The sequence below is a fragment of the Spinacia oleracea genome, chromosome 3 (assembly GCF_020520425.1).
Source record: "Spinacia oleracea cultivar Varoflay chromosome 3, BTI_SOV_V1, whole genome shotgun sequence".
Classification (NCBI taxonomy): domain Eukaryota; kingdom Viridiplantae; phylum Streptophyta; class Magnoliopsida; order Caryophyllales; family Amaranthaceae; genus Spinacia; species Spinacia oleracea.
In genome coordinates, this window is record NC_079489.1 from 28,264,331 (window position 1) to 28,280,956 (window position 16,626).

At 37.9% G+C, this 16,626-nt stretch overlaps 2 protein-coding genes across 2 annotated transcripts; one reads left to right on the forward strand and one right to left on the reverse strand.

Annotated features, from left to right (window-relative positions):
* The first annotated feature begins 201 nt into the window (after positions 1 to 201).
* LOC110803712 (protein NETWORKED 1A) lies at positions 202 to 8,158 on the forward strand. Its single transcript, XM_022009252.2, has 4 exons — positions 202 to 431; positions 804 to 1,065; positions 1,908 to 6,112; positions 6,808 to 8,158. Exons 2-4 carry the CDS (start codon positions 963 to 965, stop codon positions 7,912 to 7,914), a joined length of 5,415 nt encoding a protein of 1,804 aa, XP_021864944.2. The 5' UTR covers positions 202 to 431; positions 804 to 962; the 3' UTR covers positions 7,915 to 8,158.
* A 1,548-nt stretch (positions 8,159 to 9,706) lies between these two features.
* LOC110803708 (leucine-rich repeat extensin-like protein 6) lies at positions 9,707 to 11,461 on the reverse strand. Its single transcript, XM_022009246.2, has one exon. The coding sequence runs from the start codon at positions 11,352 to 11,354 to the stop codon at positions 9,909 to 9,911; it is 1,446 nt and encodes a 481-aa protein (XP_021864938.2). The 5' UTR covers positions 11,355 to 11,461; the 3' UTR covers positions 9,707 to 9,908.
* Positions 11,462 to 16,626: the final 5,165 nt, after the last annotated feature.

Sequence of the window (16,626 nt, forward strand, 5' to 3'; positions counted from 1 at the left end):
TATTCAGTAATTCCGATTTCTGACTTAATCACATGTGCAATAATTTCTCCAACTAGCACAAAAACAAGAAAAAAACAATCAAAAAATGCCGACAATAAATTTAACTTTTTTTTTTTTTAATTTAAATTTTAGTTTACTTTTAATTTTTAGTTATAATGTACGTTACGATCTCTCCCTTTCTCTCTCTTCCATCTCTCTGACACTTTACGAGTGCATAATTGGACTTAAAACTTCAACTCACTCTCATAGTCTCATTGGAGAGGAGTGAGAAACAAACAACAGCAAGGAACCCATACTTAGAGAGAGAAACTAGAGAGAGAAAAAGGGCATGAAATGGGATGAATGGTTGAGAAATGCAGCTGGGTTTTACTACCCTTCTTCGGCTGCTAATTAACAAGCTTTACCTCTTCGTTCTCATTAATTAATGTTTGGTAAGTTTTTATTCATTTGTTTGCTCATATCAACTTCTCTGTATAAACCAATCAATTTTTGGTTGTTTTTCATCTTGAATCCTGATGATGTCTGTATAAACGTATTCGTGCTGTGTCTTAGATTAATTGGTTGGTGATAGTTCTCCAAGTTTTCGATTCTTTTCGAATATTTTTAGGTAACTTTTTTTTGTGTTGATTTTGAAGATCATAATTAAAAAAAACTAATTATTTGGGGTTATTGTTGATTTATAAAGAAATTAATCATGTTTGTTCTAATTAATTAAATCAGTTAAATAAAGAGTTTTTTTTTTTTGTGTATTAATTAAATCAGTTAAGTAGCAAGTTTATTGGTGTAGTTCATGTTCATTGCAGGTTGGGGAAGTAATATTTGGAAGAGATTGTAATTTGCTTTGGTAGTGTAAGGATTGATTGTCCCCTGATATTCTGGCCTGGGATAATCTTAATTACTGGTGTGGAGACCAGTCTTTAGCGCGGTCGAAACCGGCTGCTTGCCTGCTCATTGCAGCAGTCATGGCGACCTTATTGCACTCGGAGTCGAGGCGGTTGTATTCGTGGTGGTGGGACAGTCATGTCAGCCCCAAAAATTCTAAATGGCTTCAGGAGAATCTTAAAGGTATACATTCTCTTCAAGACTCTGCTATGATTCAGTTAAATGATTTTAGTCAGGCTCATTATGTGTGACATTGTGTTTTTATGTGTTTGATTGTTACATTTTTCTAGGTTGAAGTTTACTTACATTTGTGTCATAGTCATAATTTAGATTTGTGGCATCATAGAACAACACTTTCTAACTTTTGACATGCTCATTCCCTCAATGTGTTTGTTATTATTGTGTTTCCCTAACATTTGATGCCAAAAATGGAATTGTCAAAATTAAAAACTTGTGGTCCTGTGTCCGAGGTTGCGATGTCTTCTATGGTATTGGTTGTGTGTTTTGTTGTGTGTTTTGTTTTCAAGGCATTAATAGTTTGTAATCTTGAAATGTGTTGTTGAATCACAATTCAGAGCAATCATGTGGTCTATGGTGTTTTCTATGTCTTCAAAAAGACTCGTGAAATATGCAATCTTTCTAACTTATTCTTATCTGTCTGCCTGCGTATATATCTTGGTTTGAAGAGCTGAAATTTTTACTGATCAAGTAACTATTTCAATGTCTGTCTGTTTGTCCAGTCTCACTGTTTGTGATTGTGGTGTATTTACCTTATATTGGTATGATGCATCGTGAGCTACGTGTCCTTAATTTCCACAAGACAATGTAGAAAGCAAAAATCTTGTGAACTCTCATGAAGCTTTGTGTCCTCTCTAGATGATTTTTTGGTCAAAATTGTGTTTTTCTGCAAGAAAATTCTCACTTATATGCTGATTTGTTGAATCAGCAAGATAAATTGTTAGGTTTTAGTGGTTTCTGTTATCACTCATTATTCGTCTAAGTCATGTTCATATTTGTTTGGGCAGACATGGATTCCAAAGTAAAAGCAATGATCAAGCTCATTGAAGAGGATGCTGATTCATTTGCTAGGAGGGCTGAAATGTACTATAAAAAGCGACCTGAGCTTATGAAACTGGTGGAAGAATTCTACAGAGCATACCGTGCGTTAGCTGAAAGATATAATCATGCCACTGGAGAGCTCCGCCATGCTCATCGAACAATGGCACAAGCATTTCCGGATCAATTACCATTTGCACTAGCTGATGATGCAGCCTCGAGTTCTGGGTCGGATACGTCTGAAACACCACATCCAGTTCGTTCTTCTTTTGATACAGATCGTTTTCAGGGGCAATCAGCTTCCAGTTCACAAGGCAGTGGAACCAGCAGGAAAGGTCTGAAACAGCTTAATGATATGTTTCGTTCAGCTGAAGTTGGGACAGAAGAGTCGAGTACTGCAGATAGTAAGTCTGAAGGTGGCCAAAATTGGCATGACAGTGGAACGAGAGAGAAGGATTCGGGAGGCATGCTATCTCAGTTATCTAAGGAGAATCAGAAGCTGAAGAATCAGGTTCTTAATGAATCTGAGCGAGCAAGTAAGGCTGAAAGTGAACTGGAAACCATGAGGCGGGCCCTCGCTGAGCTTGAAGCTGAAAGAGATGCTACTTTCCTTCAATACCAGCAGATTCTGGATAAAATATCTAGTCTGGAGAAAGATCTCACTCACGCACAAAAAAGTTCTGGGGATATTGATGGGATAGTTTCTGAAGCAAAGATTGAAATTCAAGCATTAAATGAAACCCTTACGAAGATGGAGGCTGAAAGAGATGCTAGTCTTTTGCAATACACACAAACTTATGAAAAGTTAGCTGTTGTTGAAAGTTCACTCTCTCAAGCTTTGGACGATAAAGAAAGATTAAGTGAGCGAGCTGCAAATGCAGAACATGAATCTCAAGATTTACAACAAGAACTTGCTAGAATACAAGCCGAGAAAGAAGCTGCTGAGCTTCTGTACAATGAGTGTCAAGAAAAGCTAGCTGATTTTGAAAGAAAACTTGCAGAGGCTTTGGAGCGCTTGAAACTGTTCAGTTTGCAGTCTGAAAAGGCAGAGAGTGAAGTAAAGGCCTTGAAGGAAGAAATCGACCGAGTAAATGAGGAGAGAGATTCTTTGGCTCTCCGTTATAAGCAGAGCTTGGAGATAATTTCTAAACTGCAGCTGGATTTGAGTGAAGCTCAGGCAGATAATATCCGGCTTAACTCCCAGATCTTGCTGGGAACTGCTAAACTGAAGGGTGCAGAGGAGAAGTGTGATCTGTTGGACAAAATAAATGAAACTCTACAGTCTGAAGCACAGAAGTTAGTTCAGAAAATAGCAGCAGCAGACCAGGTGCTTTCAGAAAAGGAGGTTAAGCTGGAAAAATTGACTGCCAATTTACAAGAGGAACACTCTCGATTTGTTCAAGCAGAAGCTACTCTCCATAGTCTTCAGGATCTGCACGTTCAATCACAAGAGAAGCAGAATGCTCTCACATCCGAACTCAGAAATGGGCTCCAAATGATGAATGATCTGGAGATAAGCAAACAGGATCTTGAAGAAGAGGTTCGGAGACTGAAGGATGAAAACCAATCCCTGAATGATTTGAATTCTTTCTCCTCTGTCTCTCAAAAGAATCTCCAAGATGAGATGTTGAGATTAACGGAGGTCAAAGAGAAACTTGAAGCCGAAGTTAAATATCAAGCAGAGCAAAGTGATGCTCTCCAGTTTCAGGTTCACAATTTAAAAGAAGAAATTGAGAGCATATACAAGAGATATCAGGCTCTCATGTTGCAACTGGAGTCTGTTGGTTTAGATCAAGAATGCTTTGCATCAGCAGTGAAGGACTTGCAAAATGAGAATTTGAGGCTCAAGGAGATATCTGTGAAAGATATGGATGATAAAGAAGTTCTTGTCAAAAAGTTGCAAGACATGGAACAGCTTCTTAGAAAGAACTCAAATTTGGAATCCTCATTGTTGGAGGTAAATGCCGAGCTACAAAGATCAAAGGAGAAGTCGCAGGCTCTGCAGGAATCTTGCCATGATCTGAATGAAGACAAGTCTTCCATTGTTGCAGAGAAATCTGCCCTTCTTTCCCAGCTACAAATGATTACAGCGACAATGCAGAATCTCATAGAGAAGAACACCTTGCTGCATAATTCCCTTTCAGGTGCGAATGCTGAATTGGAAGGTTTACGAGCTAAGTCAAAGGGCTTAGAAGACTTTTGCCAGCTACTCACCAGTGAAAGATCTACTCTTCTGGCTGAGAGAGGTAGCCTGGTTTCTCGGTTGGAGATTGTGGAGCAGAAGCTGGAGAGCCTGGAAATGAGATTCACAAACTTGGAAGATAAATATTCGGGTCTCGAAAAGGAAAAGCAATCGACACTTAGTCAAGTAGACGAGTTAAGGATATCACTTGATTGTGAAAAGCAAGAACGTGCAAGTCTTGTGCTGACAAGTGAAACAAGATTATCAGGATTGGAGGGCCGCATCCATGATTTGCAAGAAGAAAACAAGTGCAGGAAGAAGGAATTTGAGGAGGAGCTAGAGAAAGCTGTCAATGCTCAGGTTGAGATATTTATCTTGCAGAAATTCATTCAAGATATGGAAGACAAAAACTTTTCGCTTTTGATTGAGTGCCAAAGACACATTGAAGCTGCTAAATATTCTGAAAAGCTGATTTCAGAATTAGAGAGTGAGAACATGATTCAAGAAGTAGAAGCTGAGTTCTTGTTGGACAAAATCGGAACACTGAGGACAGGAATTAATCGAGTTCTGAAAGCTCTTGAGATCAAACACATCAGTGAAACTGAAGCTGAGCAAAATTTTGTTCCATGTGTGCTTGCCAGTATTAGAAATATCAAACACTCTTTGTCAGAAAGCAAGGAAGATAATCAGAAGATGTTGGTTGAGAAATCCATTCTGACAACAATACTTGGGCAGCTTCATAGTGAATGTGCAGAGCTGTCATCCAGGAAGATCGCCCTTGAGCAGGAATCTCAAACATTGACTCAAAAACTTATGTGGGTCGAAGATGAGAAACATCTGCTTCTGGAGAGGAACAGGCAGCTGAGTATGGAATTAGACACGAGAGAGAAGATGGAAGAAGCGTTGAATGCGAAAGTGGAGGACCTACATGCTAAGAAAACACAACTAGAAGGTGCATATGTTACACTTGAGGATGAAAATCTGTCCGCTTTTGACCAAAACAGGTGTTTGCAAGAGGACTTGTCGCACATTAAGAAGGAAAAGACCATCTTAGAAGAGGAAAGTAATAATATCCTTGTTGAGGTCCTTGCTTTCAATTATCAGTCTATGATCTTGAAGAGCTATGGGATTGAGAAAGCTTGGGAATTGGAGGAAGTTTTTGAAGAGATGAGTTCCCTTGGCAAAGCTTTGAATGATCTTGAAAGTGAATCCACAAAATTGGAAGAAAATCTGCTAGTGAAGGAAATGGAGAATTTGGCTCTGAAAGCATCAATGGAGGAGTTGGAAGATATGCAACATGAACTCAGTGCTCGTAATGATCAGTTGAGACGTGAAATCTCTGATGAGAAGGAGTTGAGGAACCAAAAGGAAAGAGAACTTTCAGAAGCGGAGCTAAAACTCAAAGCAAGAGAGGATGTAAATGCAGAATTGTGCGGTACTGTTCAGTATCTTGAAAAGAATTATGAAAATTTAGAGGTTACGAGAGCTATTTTACAGCAACAGATGGTTGAACTATCTTACGATAACAAATATCAGGAGAAGGAGATTGTTTCTCTTCGAGATGCTAATGAAAATTTAGAGTCTGAAGTAGGAAAACTACATGAAGAGATAGAAGAATATAAGATCAGAGAAGTGATCTTAGCTTCAGAGCTACATGAAAGAAGCAGTGAATTTGAACTGTGGGAGGCTGAGGCAGATTCTTTCTATTTTGATCTTCAGATTTCATCTGTACGTGAAGTTCTGTTTGAGAACAAGGTTCATGATCTAAGCAGCTTATGTGAGAGCCTTGAAGATGTAAGTAATCAAAGAAGTCTGGAGATTGAGACTATGAAACAAAGAGTTACCTCGCTGGAAAGTGAAGCCGCAACTCTAAAATCCCAGCTGACTACATGCCTACCACTTATAGCCTCTCTCAAGGATAATGTTGCATTGCTTGAGAAAAATCCTATCTTGCAGTCTAAGCTACACACTACTTCCACTACAGAAATACAGGTGATCAGCTTGTTCCCTTCGTTGTCTCTTTTGTTCCCTGAATTAATTCTTACGTTCTTTAATTATATTTTGTTGATGAACTTCTGAAATGGATCAGTATATTACTACTGAAGTGTATCTGTTTTATAGTCTATCATTGATTGTACTAAACACAACTCACACAAGCACACTACAAAACGCTTCTTCCATTGCAGAAAGAGGCCACCTCAATATTGAGCAAAGTATTAAATTTCAATTCTGTTTTCATTTTTTCTTGACAAAACTTCTGCCAATTTACTTGTAAGTTCGGTCAAAAATTCTCACCTATGACTTATTTTTTTGTAATATTTGGAATAACTAAAACTTCCATGAAGAAATTGATTCTATTTGACCTTGATGATTTTATTAATCGTATTAACTAGCCAATTGATTCTATTTGGTATAGAAACTTTATTCTGTTTTTGTTAGTTGATGGAACAATTGACAGGTAACAGATGTCAATTGACATAAATATATAAATTTTATAAAATCCATTGAAGTGGGTGACCATCAGTTTGGGATGTGTAAAATCAGTAGTTGACTGCCATTTAGGAGAAAGAGAATACACCGAACGATATTCACCTAATACTGTAATGTACTGCAATTTTATTCATTGTACGTAAATATTTGCATGTTCAATTTGGTATAGGAAATTTGATTTGAATTCTTATATGCAGGAACATTTTGAGCAGACAGGGCAAAGTTCAACATCTTCAAGAGGCTTTTCTGAGCTGGTGAAACTGCAGGACAGAATCAAGGTGATAGAAGACATATTGCAAAAAGAAAAGGAAATGGTTTCCGTGCAGGAACGATCAAATACCAACATGAGACTTGAAGCTGCACTGAAAGAAATTGAAGAACTGAAATCAAGAATTAACAGTCACCACCAAGAGGAGCATCGACGCAGTAGCTGGGTTTCTGTATCTGAAACTTGTGATGTAAAAAGCGGGGAAGAGATGAAGGATATACCGCTTGACCAAGCTTCAGGTCGTTCATTCCAGAGTGTGAGTAGGAAAGGCAGTGCTGGATCTGATCATGATCAGATGCTTGAGCTATGGGAAGCAGCAGAGCAAGACAGCTCCCATGATCAAGTAATCAGTGAGGTGCACGAACAAGGAACTGATACCATAGAAGATGAAATTGTAGACCAAACTAGTTTAAATCCAACTCCAGAATCACAATTTGAGAAGGAGCTAGGAGTTGATAGGCTTGAATTGTCCACGAGAGGTACTCAGTCGTCTAAAAAAGGAACCAAGAAAAAGGTATTGGAGAGACTTTCTTCTGATGCCCAGAAGTTGATAAGCTTACAGGTTTCGGTCCAAGAAATGAAAGGTAAAACGGAGCCAAAGAAGAGAAGGAAAAAAGGCGAAGATGTTGAATATGACACTTTCAGGGGACAACTACAGGATGTAGAGAATTCTGTCGTCCACTTAATGGATATCAATGCCGAATTAATCAGGAGCATCGAGGAGAACTCAGTAACTTCAGAGGTGAGGGTAGAGAGAATGACAGATGAGGTTGAGAGTGCCTGGCAAAGGAGAGTCTCAGAGCAAGTAAGGATAGAAGCAGAAAATATTGGCAAATTGGAGGTAGAGATGCAGAGAATGCAGTATGTTCTGCTGAGACTGAAGGATGATAAGAAGAGTAAAGACAAAGAGGACGGTTCCAGAACCAGTGCTTCTTCAGTGTTGAGGGAGTTTTTCTACAGTCGTGTGCGGAAGAATAAAAAACAGAAGAAGCCCCGTTTTTGTGGCTGCTTGAGACCTACAGCTACAAAAATCTGAGGTAAACTTCATCTTGTTTAGTTGGTTGAACATTTTACTTTTCCTAGAGTTACTGCTCACTCTACGTTGCAGGGTCAGTCCTTTTTTGTTGGGATCCTCTGCAATTTCTAGGATTAGAGCCAGGAAACATTCTGATCTAATTTATGATTGAATATTGAATTCCTAGTTTATGATTGAATATTGTAGCAAATCAAACTCTCCTAATGTATGAGTATGAGTATGACTATTATGTTTCTTCTCCTGATTTTACCTACTAATATCCATTGTATACAGTAATGATATGCAAATGCAAAATATTTACTTTGTAAAGTATACCAGCACTATGTTAAGATTCCTAGTTATGTAATCTGCATGTTGAAAATAGCTTCTTGTTTTTATGTTGCTCTATATGCAATGTGTACCGAACCCGGATTCACGGACTCTTACCATATACATACGGAGGACTCTATACGGTATATAAACAGCCCACCACAGTAAAACACATAAGCAACAATTAGTTATTAATTAGTTACGGCAATGCAGCCGGTGATTCGGGCTCACAAACCAGTTAGTTTTATCAGAAACATCCAAAACTTGAACTAGTTATGAATTTATGATATTTCCATTGAAATGGACTGTTATATGGGAGTTGACTATTTCAGAGATAAATCATTTACAGAATTTTGGCACATGAGGGGATGAGCCAACGGCTTTCCCAGAATAAACCACTAGATAGTGCACATAGTAATACTGATTATTTAAAGCAATACATGGTAATAGTACATCTTAAAGGAACATTTTTGTATTTGCAAATGATCAGTGACGGATTGACTTCCCTTTTATTTTATTTCTAGTCAAATGAATTCTTAAATATTCTTACCAATGGTTGAACCCGAGTTTTTCGCCTAGCTAGCAAGACAGCTAAGATACACATGCAGTGTACTTAGGGTTGCAAACTAGTCGAGCCAATCCGAGTTTTACCTTGTTTGAGCTAAGCTTGATAAGGATTTTCATTGTTCAAGCTTGTCTCGAGCTTAACCAAGCTTTGCAAATTATTGTCCGAGCTTTGTTCGTTAAGTATTAGGATGTCTCGAGCTCGGCTTGAGCTCACTCGTTTAGCTCGAGCTTGAACCCGAGTCAAAGCTCTAGCTAAACGAGCTTTATTCGAGCTTAATAAACGAGCTTTGAGAAATTGTCAAATTAATTTAAATCATATAATCAAGGAGAAACTTCACAAAATATACGTATTGGAATATTCTATTGACTATTATACTACATGATAGATTCGCTTACATTTTATTTATCTCTTGACATTTAAGAGTCATATTTTTTTAAAAAAAACTTATACTTTATCCCATTTAAATTACTTTTTCGAGGTTGAACGAGTTATAAACAAGTATATAAACGAGTAATTAATGTGCTATAAACGAGTGCTCGTGAACATTAACGAGCCAAACGTGATGTTGTTCGAGCTTGGCTCGTTTACTTATCAATCTAGAAATTTTGTTCAAGCTCGTTCATTAATTAATAAACAAGCTTTGACCTGTTAGCAAACGTATCAGCTCATTTGCAGCTCTAAGTGTACTAATCTAACATGCTATATATTAGGCTATTATATAGTCACCTGCGGACTGTGGAGTAGTGGATTGCCGGAGGTGGGGGTGGTCGCTAGGCGTTGGTATGGGGACTTGTGGGAGATTAAGTTTTGTCGGAAGTGGGGTTGATCGCAACACCCTTCTACGGAGTAACTTCTCGGAGCTACTAAATATCACATGGAAAGAATATAATTAAATATTCAAATTTTTGCAAATTAACTTACGGAGTACATTTTATTCGTTTTGCTCAACAGATTCAGATTGACCACTCTTTTATATATTCAAAGTGAAATGAATTCAACACATTTCTCCCCAAAACAAATTAATGATAAGATATAAAAAATGAAAACAAATGATCATAAGAACCGATTATTTCGCATTAACCATGCTACCAAGACAGCAAGGGGAACATCTACAAATCTAGTTATGGGGAACATGTGGAGTAGTATATTTCGGCGCATTGTATTTTGGAGGAGGCGGTGGTGCTCGCAATGGACGTACGGGTACTTGTGGAGCCTTAGGTTTCGGAGGAGGAGACAGTGGTTGCCGCGGTGGTGCAGGCACTTGTGGTGTAGTATATTTGGCCGGAGGTGGGGATGATCGCGACACAGGTCGGGGTGGATTTCCTGCACAGTTGCAACTTGGAGGGTTGGCGAGGAAGGCCTTACACTCTGTAGGAGACTTTTGTGACATCCAAAAATCAAGACAATTATTATCATCATTTTTATCCATTATCATAAAACACTGATTTGGCTCTTTAGTAATGTAGTTATATGCATAAGTGAAGTTAGCCAACTTAGGCAAACTACAAATACTAGTTGGTATCTCTCCATAAAACTTATTATGCGCAATATTAAGCTGTTCTAAGCTCTGCATTTTCCCCATACTCTCAGGCAAAGTCCCCGTTATATCGTTTAAACTAACATCGAAAACTGTTACCTTGTTCAACCCTGCTCCAATACTCGTTGGTAAACACCCCTTTAACCCTATGTTCATGAGGATGACTTCTTGAAGAGTCCCTCCCATTTTGGAAATCTCGGGAGGGAAACACCCTTTGAGGTTGTTATTAGCTACAACGAGCACGGAAACAGGGGAGTTTCCAATGGTGTTAGGAAGAGAAGAGGAGAACTTGTTGTTGTTTAGGAAAAGAGCTTCTAGTTTTAAGTTAAAGAGTGCCGGAGGGATCACACCCTCGAACTGATTGTATCGAATATCGAGGAATTTTAAAGAAGGGAGATTGAAAAGAACAGAAGGGAAGGGGCCATGGAACATGTTGTTGCTTAAGTCAAGCTCGAAGAGAAGCTTGAATCGAGAGAATGAGGTAGGGATAGTCCCACCGAATTTGTTTGAGCTAAGGTGGAGAAGGGCAAGATCGGGTAAGAGGCCGAGTTTATCCGGTAAGGAACCCGAGATGGTGGCGTGGTTGAGATCGATTCCAGCAACAGTTTTAACCTTAGCATTGTCTGGTGCTGGTGCACAGAAGATTCCTTGGTAGATACACACATCGTTGCCAACCCAATTTGAGGTGAACCCGAATGGGTCGGAGGTAAATGTTTTCTTCCATGCTTGAAGTGCAGTGTGAGCATTTTGAAGCCTTACGCCTCCAAATGCTGCTGGACTGTTTGGTGATTGTTGAAATGTGGTAGTTCGGTTCAAGGAAGAGGAACTAGTTCGATTGAACGATGATGATCGTTGAAACGAGGAGCCGTTTTGATTAACTGTTGTTTGTTGGGATGAAGAAGTTCGATTGGATGAGGATTGTTGAAATGAGGATGATTGTTCAAGTGAGGGAGTTGGGAGGGAAACTAAAAGAGAAAAGATAACCCAAAGGGCTATAATCATTGTTGGTTTAAGGTTATATTTCATGATTAATTCATGCGTTTAAGGAATGCTTTGTCATTTGTAAGGATTTATATAGACAAGTTTGTGTGAGTTGAATTGCACTGCATCTCGCAATGTGAAGTACAACGAAAGCTCGCATGCAACAGAATAAAACAAAATAATTCTACATATGATTAATCTTGTTTTCCTCCTATATTTACTACTTTTGTTTATTACAAATATTAGTTTTTACCACGTGATTTTTTGATTGTCAACCATTCTTATAAATTAAATATTGCAAAAGTTTTAAGATTATACAATGTGATTTTTATATTAAAAATGCTTTTTTGTAATTGTCTAATGTCACATATACTTTATAAGTGTCTCACTGTCACATAACTTCAAAATAATATACAATAATCTATTATGTCGAAAAAAAAGAAAGAACTGTAAATGTTATGTACTACTTCTCTTAACTTCAAATTAGCACACTAAAATTACAAACTGGCAACAGTTTATGTTCACATATCATAGCAACGTCGCTCTTACGTGACTTTCTAAAACCTGTAATTGTACCAGCAGCACCAACCAACATGCCCTTCACATTTGAGTTCTTTAATAGCATCACCCTTGCACCTACACAAAGCTAAAGTTTAGGTGCTATTCCACGATTCAATTGATCAATCCAAGGTTTCTCCCATTTATCAAAGGCTTCATAAACAACAGTTTCTTCTCCTAACCCTTTCAATCTCATATCATTCACCCTTAAGATCTGCTATTCTTGGAAATAATCTCACAACCTGAAGGAAATAATGCCCTTGGTCCAAGTATGCATTCTATGTTAAGTCTAATAAATGCGGTTCAGTATTAATTAACAAGTTAATAATTCAGTGAGATCAAGTGAGCTGAATGCCTAGCTAGAGGCCGCTTCAGTTCAAGTGGAATTAATGATATTAATCCACAGCTTACTCTTGACTGAACCCGTAGGGTCACACAAATAGTACGTAAACGGATCAAGTATTTAATGGCATTAAATACTCTATCTATGGATATTCGGAATCGACGGATCTTGGTTTCAGTCGGAGCTGAGATCGTCACAAGCAAGAAATGAATACTCCGGAAACGATGATATTGCCGGAAACGGAAATATGGATCGTATCGGAAATATAAATATTATCCAAGTCGTAGATGTTGCCGGAAACGGAAACATGGTACGTATCGGAAAATATTATCGGAAATGGAAATATTACCGAAATCGGAAATATTGCCGGAAACGGAAATATTGTCAGAATCGGAAATATTATCGGAATCGGAAAATAATTCCGGAAACGGAAATATTAAATATTTGTTCGAAACGGAAATTAATTCCGGAATCGGAAATATTAAATATTGTTCGTATCGGAAATGAATTCCGGAATCGGGGATTTAATCGGAAGCGTATCGTACGAATTAGCATCGGACGAGGCCCGCTAGACGAAGGCCCAGCACGAAGCCAGGCCATCGCCCAGCGAGCCGCACGCACCAACGCACGCCTCGACCAGGCCCAGCGCAAGGCCAGGCCCAGCCAAGGGCGCGCGCGCGCGAGAGCACAGCAGCGTGGGCTGTGCGCCTGTCGTGGGCCGCAAGGCTTGCGCGGGTGCACGGCTTGTGCAATGCTTGTACGGGAAATCCTAATCCTATTAGGATTTGTGCAAAGATTAAAATCCTAATCCTATTAGATTTGTTTTGTTATTTAGAGTCCTAATAAAGTTCTAACTAGCAAATCCACATCCTAGTGGGATTACAATTCCTTTTCCATACTCCTATAAATAGGTGCCTAGGGTCACAATTTATGGGTACGATTGAAGTATTCAAAGGGTAAGTTTTTGAAATAAAAATCAGCCATACACTTGCAAACACTAGCCGAAATTCCTAAGCACCTTAAGGGCGATTCTAGTTGGTCTAACTTGAGGCGGATCCGGACGTACTGTGGACTATCTACGGAGGGACGACATTTGGAGTCCTAAAGACTTGTTCTTGTTCGGTTCGGGCGCAGCTAGGGAAGTCACGCTACAACATGTATGCATCCATTCTATGCTAAATGATTATGTGTAAATAATATGCTTTCCTGGCTTTATGGTTTTTCCGCATGATTTATGAATTGTCATATGTATCATAACCTAACAGTGGTATCACGAGCCTCTTATTATTTTCATAATCTAAATTGCATAAACATGGTTAAATATTACAAATTTGCAAGAATTAAAAGGGGTGATTAATTTCCGTAATTGTTAATTAATTGCAAATTGCGTTTATTTAATTATACGTACGCAGTTTTTCGGCAGTTTCTTCGTTACTCATCCAAATCGAGTGAATTTTGTGTCAATTCCGCATGTAAAAGGCATTCTAAAATTTTGACAAAAATAGGTTTTTTCGGCCGAACCCAGAATTCTCGAATTCGAAGGCTAACTATGACTTTTCGGAGGTTTTAGTTTTTCGAACGCAAAATTTTGTAAATTTAAGATGTTAAATTAAATATTTGCGATTCTTGTTGATAAATCTTGAATTTTTGATTGACCTACTGTATATGTTTGACAAGTTTGAATGCCTAGCCTTGTTAATTATGCAATCTAATTTGTAATTATGATTAATTTGTTGAAATTCGAATAATTTAGAATTGATTTGATTTTCATAATTAATTTATAATTTAATTAGATACCTATGATTAAAAACCACCATAAAAATTGTAAATTTATGTTAAATTTTAAATTTTTATGACCTAGACTTGAATCCATGTTAATCGGAAATCAATAAATTAATAAATTTTCGATTTTTTGCCCTAAAATTATGAAATTAATATGTTTTATTAATTTGTCATTAATTTTGAATAATTTTTTTTTAATTTTTATGCGATTCGCTCATATAACTTGCACGCACAAAGCAATGGACGCTACGTGTTACCCTTAAGGGGTGTTGTATAGTGCGGGCATGCGACGACGAGCAAGGGAGCTCGTCGCCCATGCGGTACGAATGCAGTGAGCAAGGCCATGGTGCACGAGCACAAGGCAGCAGCCCTGCCTTGTGTCGTGGGCTGTGTGCGATGGGGTAATGGGCGAGGGAGAGAGCAAGGCACGAGCAGTCGCGTGTGGGCAGCAAGCGAGCTGCGCCACAGCGCGCACTGCCTCGCGCAAGCGTGCGAATCCTCGCGCGCAGCGAGCGCAAGCTCGCGTGCCACGAGCGCTACGCCCAGCATCGATCGCTCGCGCGCAGCGAGCGCTTGCTCGCATGCTACTGCCTCGTGCGATGAGCGCAAGCTCACGTGCGACGAGGGCAGGCGCGCAGCGAGCCAGAGGCCAAGCGTGCCTCGGATGCCTTGCGATGGAATACAGCAGCAGATGCGACGCAGCGCATGGGCTGCGCGCACATGGCCAGCGATGGCTGCGTGCGTGTGGCCCATGGCTGTGCGTTGCGTGGTGATGTTGCGTCACGATTAGATCGTTCTTAAAATTTTAATTTGAAATTTTCAGTTTACGTGATTTTAATTAATTTTAAAATTAATAATTTAAATTATTTTCTTGGATTTTAATTTTGAATATTGTAATTATAATAAATTTTATTTATTCTAATTATTTTACTAAAATTAAAATAATGAATTATTTTAAATACGACTGAAAATAAATTAATTTGTGGATTCAATTACAAATTTATATGAGCTTTAAATTTTAATTAAATTTGTATATTTCCGGTTAGACTAGAAATACATTTTTATGTTTAAAATTAGTAAAGCATATGAATTTATTGGTTTAAGTGGGAGCCCTTTTAGTCATAAACTCTTGATTAGGTCTACAAATCCTTAAGGTTAAAACAACTTGATTAGAATTAATAAGGACTGAATAATTGGTAGATTATTGGTGCCCTTGATTAATTGCAGCAAATATTTATGTGATGCATAACGTGTTTTACTAACCAGCTATGTGGGCCATTCATGATAATGAATGGGTGAATGGTATATATTGTATATGTACGTTTTTGCAGGTTATGAAGTGACTAGTATGGCCCAAATGAGATAGAAAATATGGTATGCGTACCATTAATTTGAATGTAATTGGTCTAAAGTACCAAAATTGTTTTTTCAATTCAAATATGGTCTGCGTACCATCAAATAGTTGTAATTAGTTTAATTATAGCTTATCCTATTTTAAGAAAATGGTGCCTCCCATGGAGATTTTCGAGACGGACTTTGAAGTTGAAGCTTCAAGATGAAGTCGGGCCATACTAGATCACATTTATCTTATGCATGTTTTAAGTTATTTATTGCTTTTAAATATGTCTTAAATATGCATGAGATCAAAGCTTGATTATGTTGCATGATTAAGGATTTTAGTTCACTTAAAATCTAACCAACATAGTAAGAGCCTTAAGTTCCAAACTTAAAAAATTGAGTTATAAGGTGCCATGCCAAAATATACACTTGCTTGGATATCCTTTACATCAATCTAGTAATAGTTTTCGCTCAGCGAGGTGTTACTTATTGGTCCTAAAGGGGCAAGGTACACAAATAATTGTGAGTACATGTTAGTTTTGGTGAAACTCAACGATATATGTAAGGAGTCCTTTTATGTCGTGGAAAAATTGATAGGTTTACCTAATAAGTTCTTAGACGTACCTATCAACCAAGAGTAGTTTCTATACTATTAGCAAAAGGTTTTTGCTTATCTAAAATGTTTTAGAATTGAGTCGACAAACTGTGCTTAATTCTTCAATGGTTTTAGGGTCTTGGAATCATTTTATTCACACCTGCCGGAACAATAAATTCGAATAAAATTCTAATGACTTGTTTAAAATTGCATGATTGCTTTAATTTCAAGTTATTATTCATGATAAATGTTTAGACTTTGCATGCTTCAATGTATGTTTTAATTATTGTTTATAATTAAATATCTTGCACTGCACTAAATCCTTTTATAAAGGTAAAAGTAAATTTCCTCGATTGGTAGCGAATCCAAGAACGATTCACGGAAAAAGAGAAAGTGAGCAATATAAAATGTACGTTTCTTATATCGACTTTTATGGTTGTTTTCGAATATCAAAATCGAATGGCAAACCGATTGGTGCTTGTGAATTCAAAATACAATGTAGTTTTGAGATCATAAAGCATTGAGTTTAAACACTCAGCTTTACCAATGGTTAACAACCTAATATCTTTGTCCATTTAATTCTCGAATGAGTCTAGTCCCTAGACATTCGAATAGATCGATGCTTAGAGAACTTTAGAAGCTTCTGGTAAGATCATCTAGTTGAAACAGAATATACAACATAAATTAAATGGTAAGAACCT

Excerpts from the sequence above, each read along its gene's own strand:
- LOC110803712 (XM_022009252.2), top strand. The coding sequence starts at position 963 with ATGGCGACCTTATTGCACTCGGAGTCGAGGCGGTTGTATTCGTGGTGG. Across the intron at positions 1,066-1,907 it reads GCTTCAGGAGAATCTTAAAG|ACATGGATTCCAAAGTAAAA; the intron begins GTATACATTCTC and ends TTGTTTGGGCAG. Across the intron at positions 6,113-6,807 it reads CTTCCACTACAGAAATACAG|GAACATTTTGAGCAGACAGG; the intron begins GTGATCAGCTTG and ends TCTTATATGCAG.
- LOC110803708 (XM_022009246.2), bottom strand. The coding sequence starts at position 11,354 with ATGAAATATAACCTTAAACCAACAATGATTATAGCCCTTTGGGTTATC.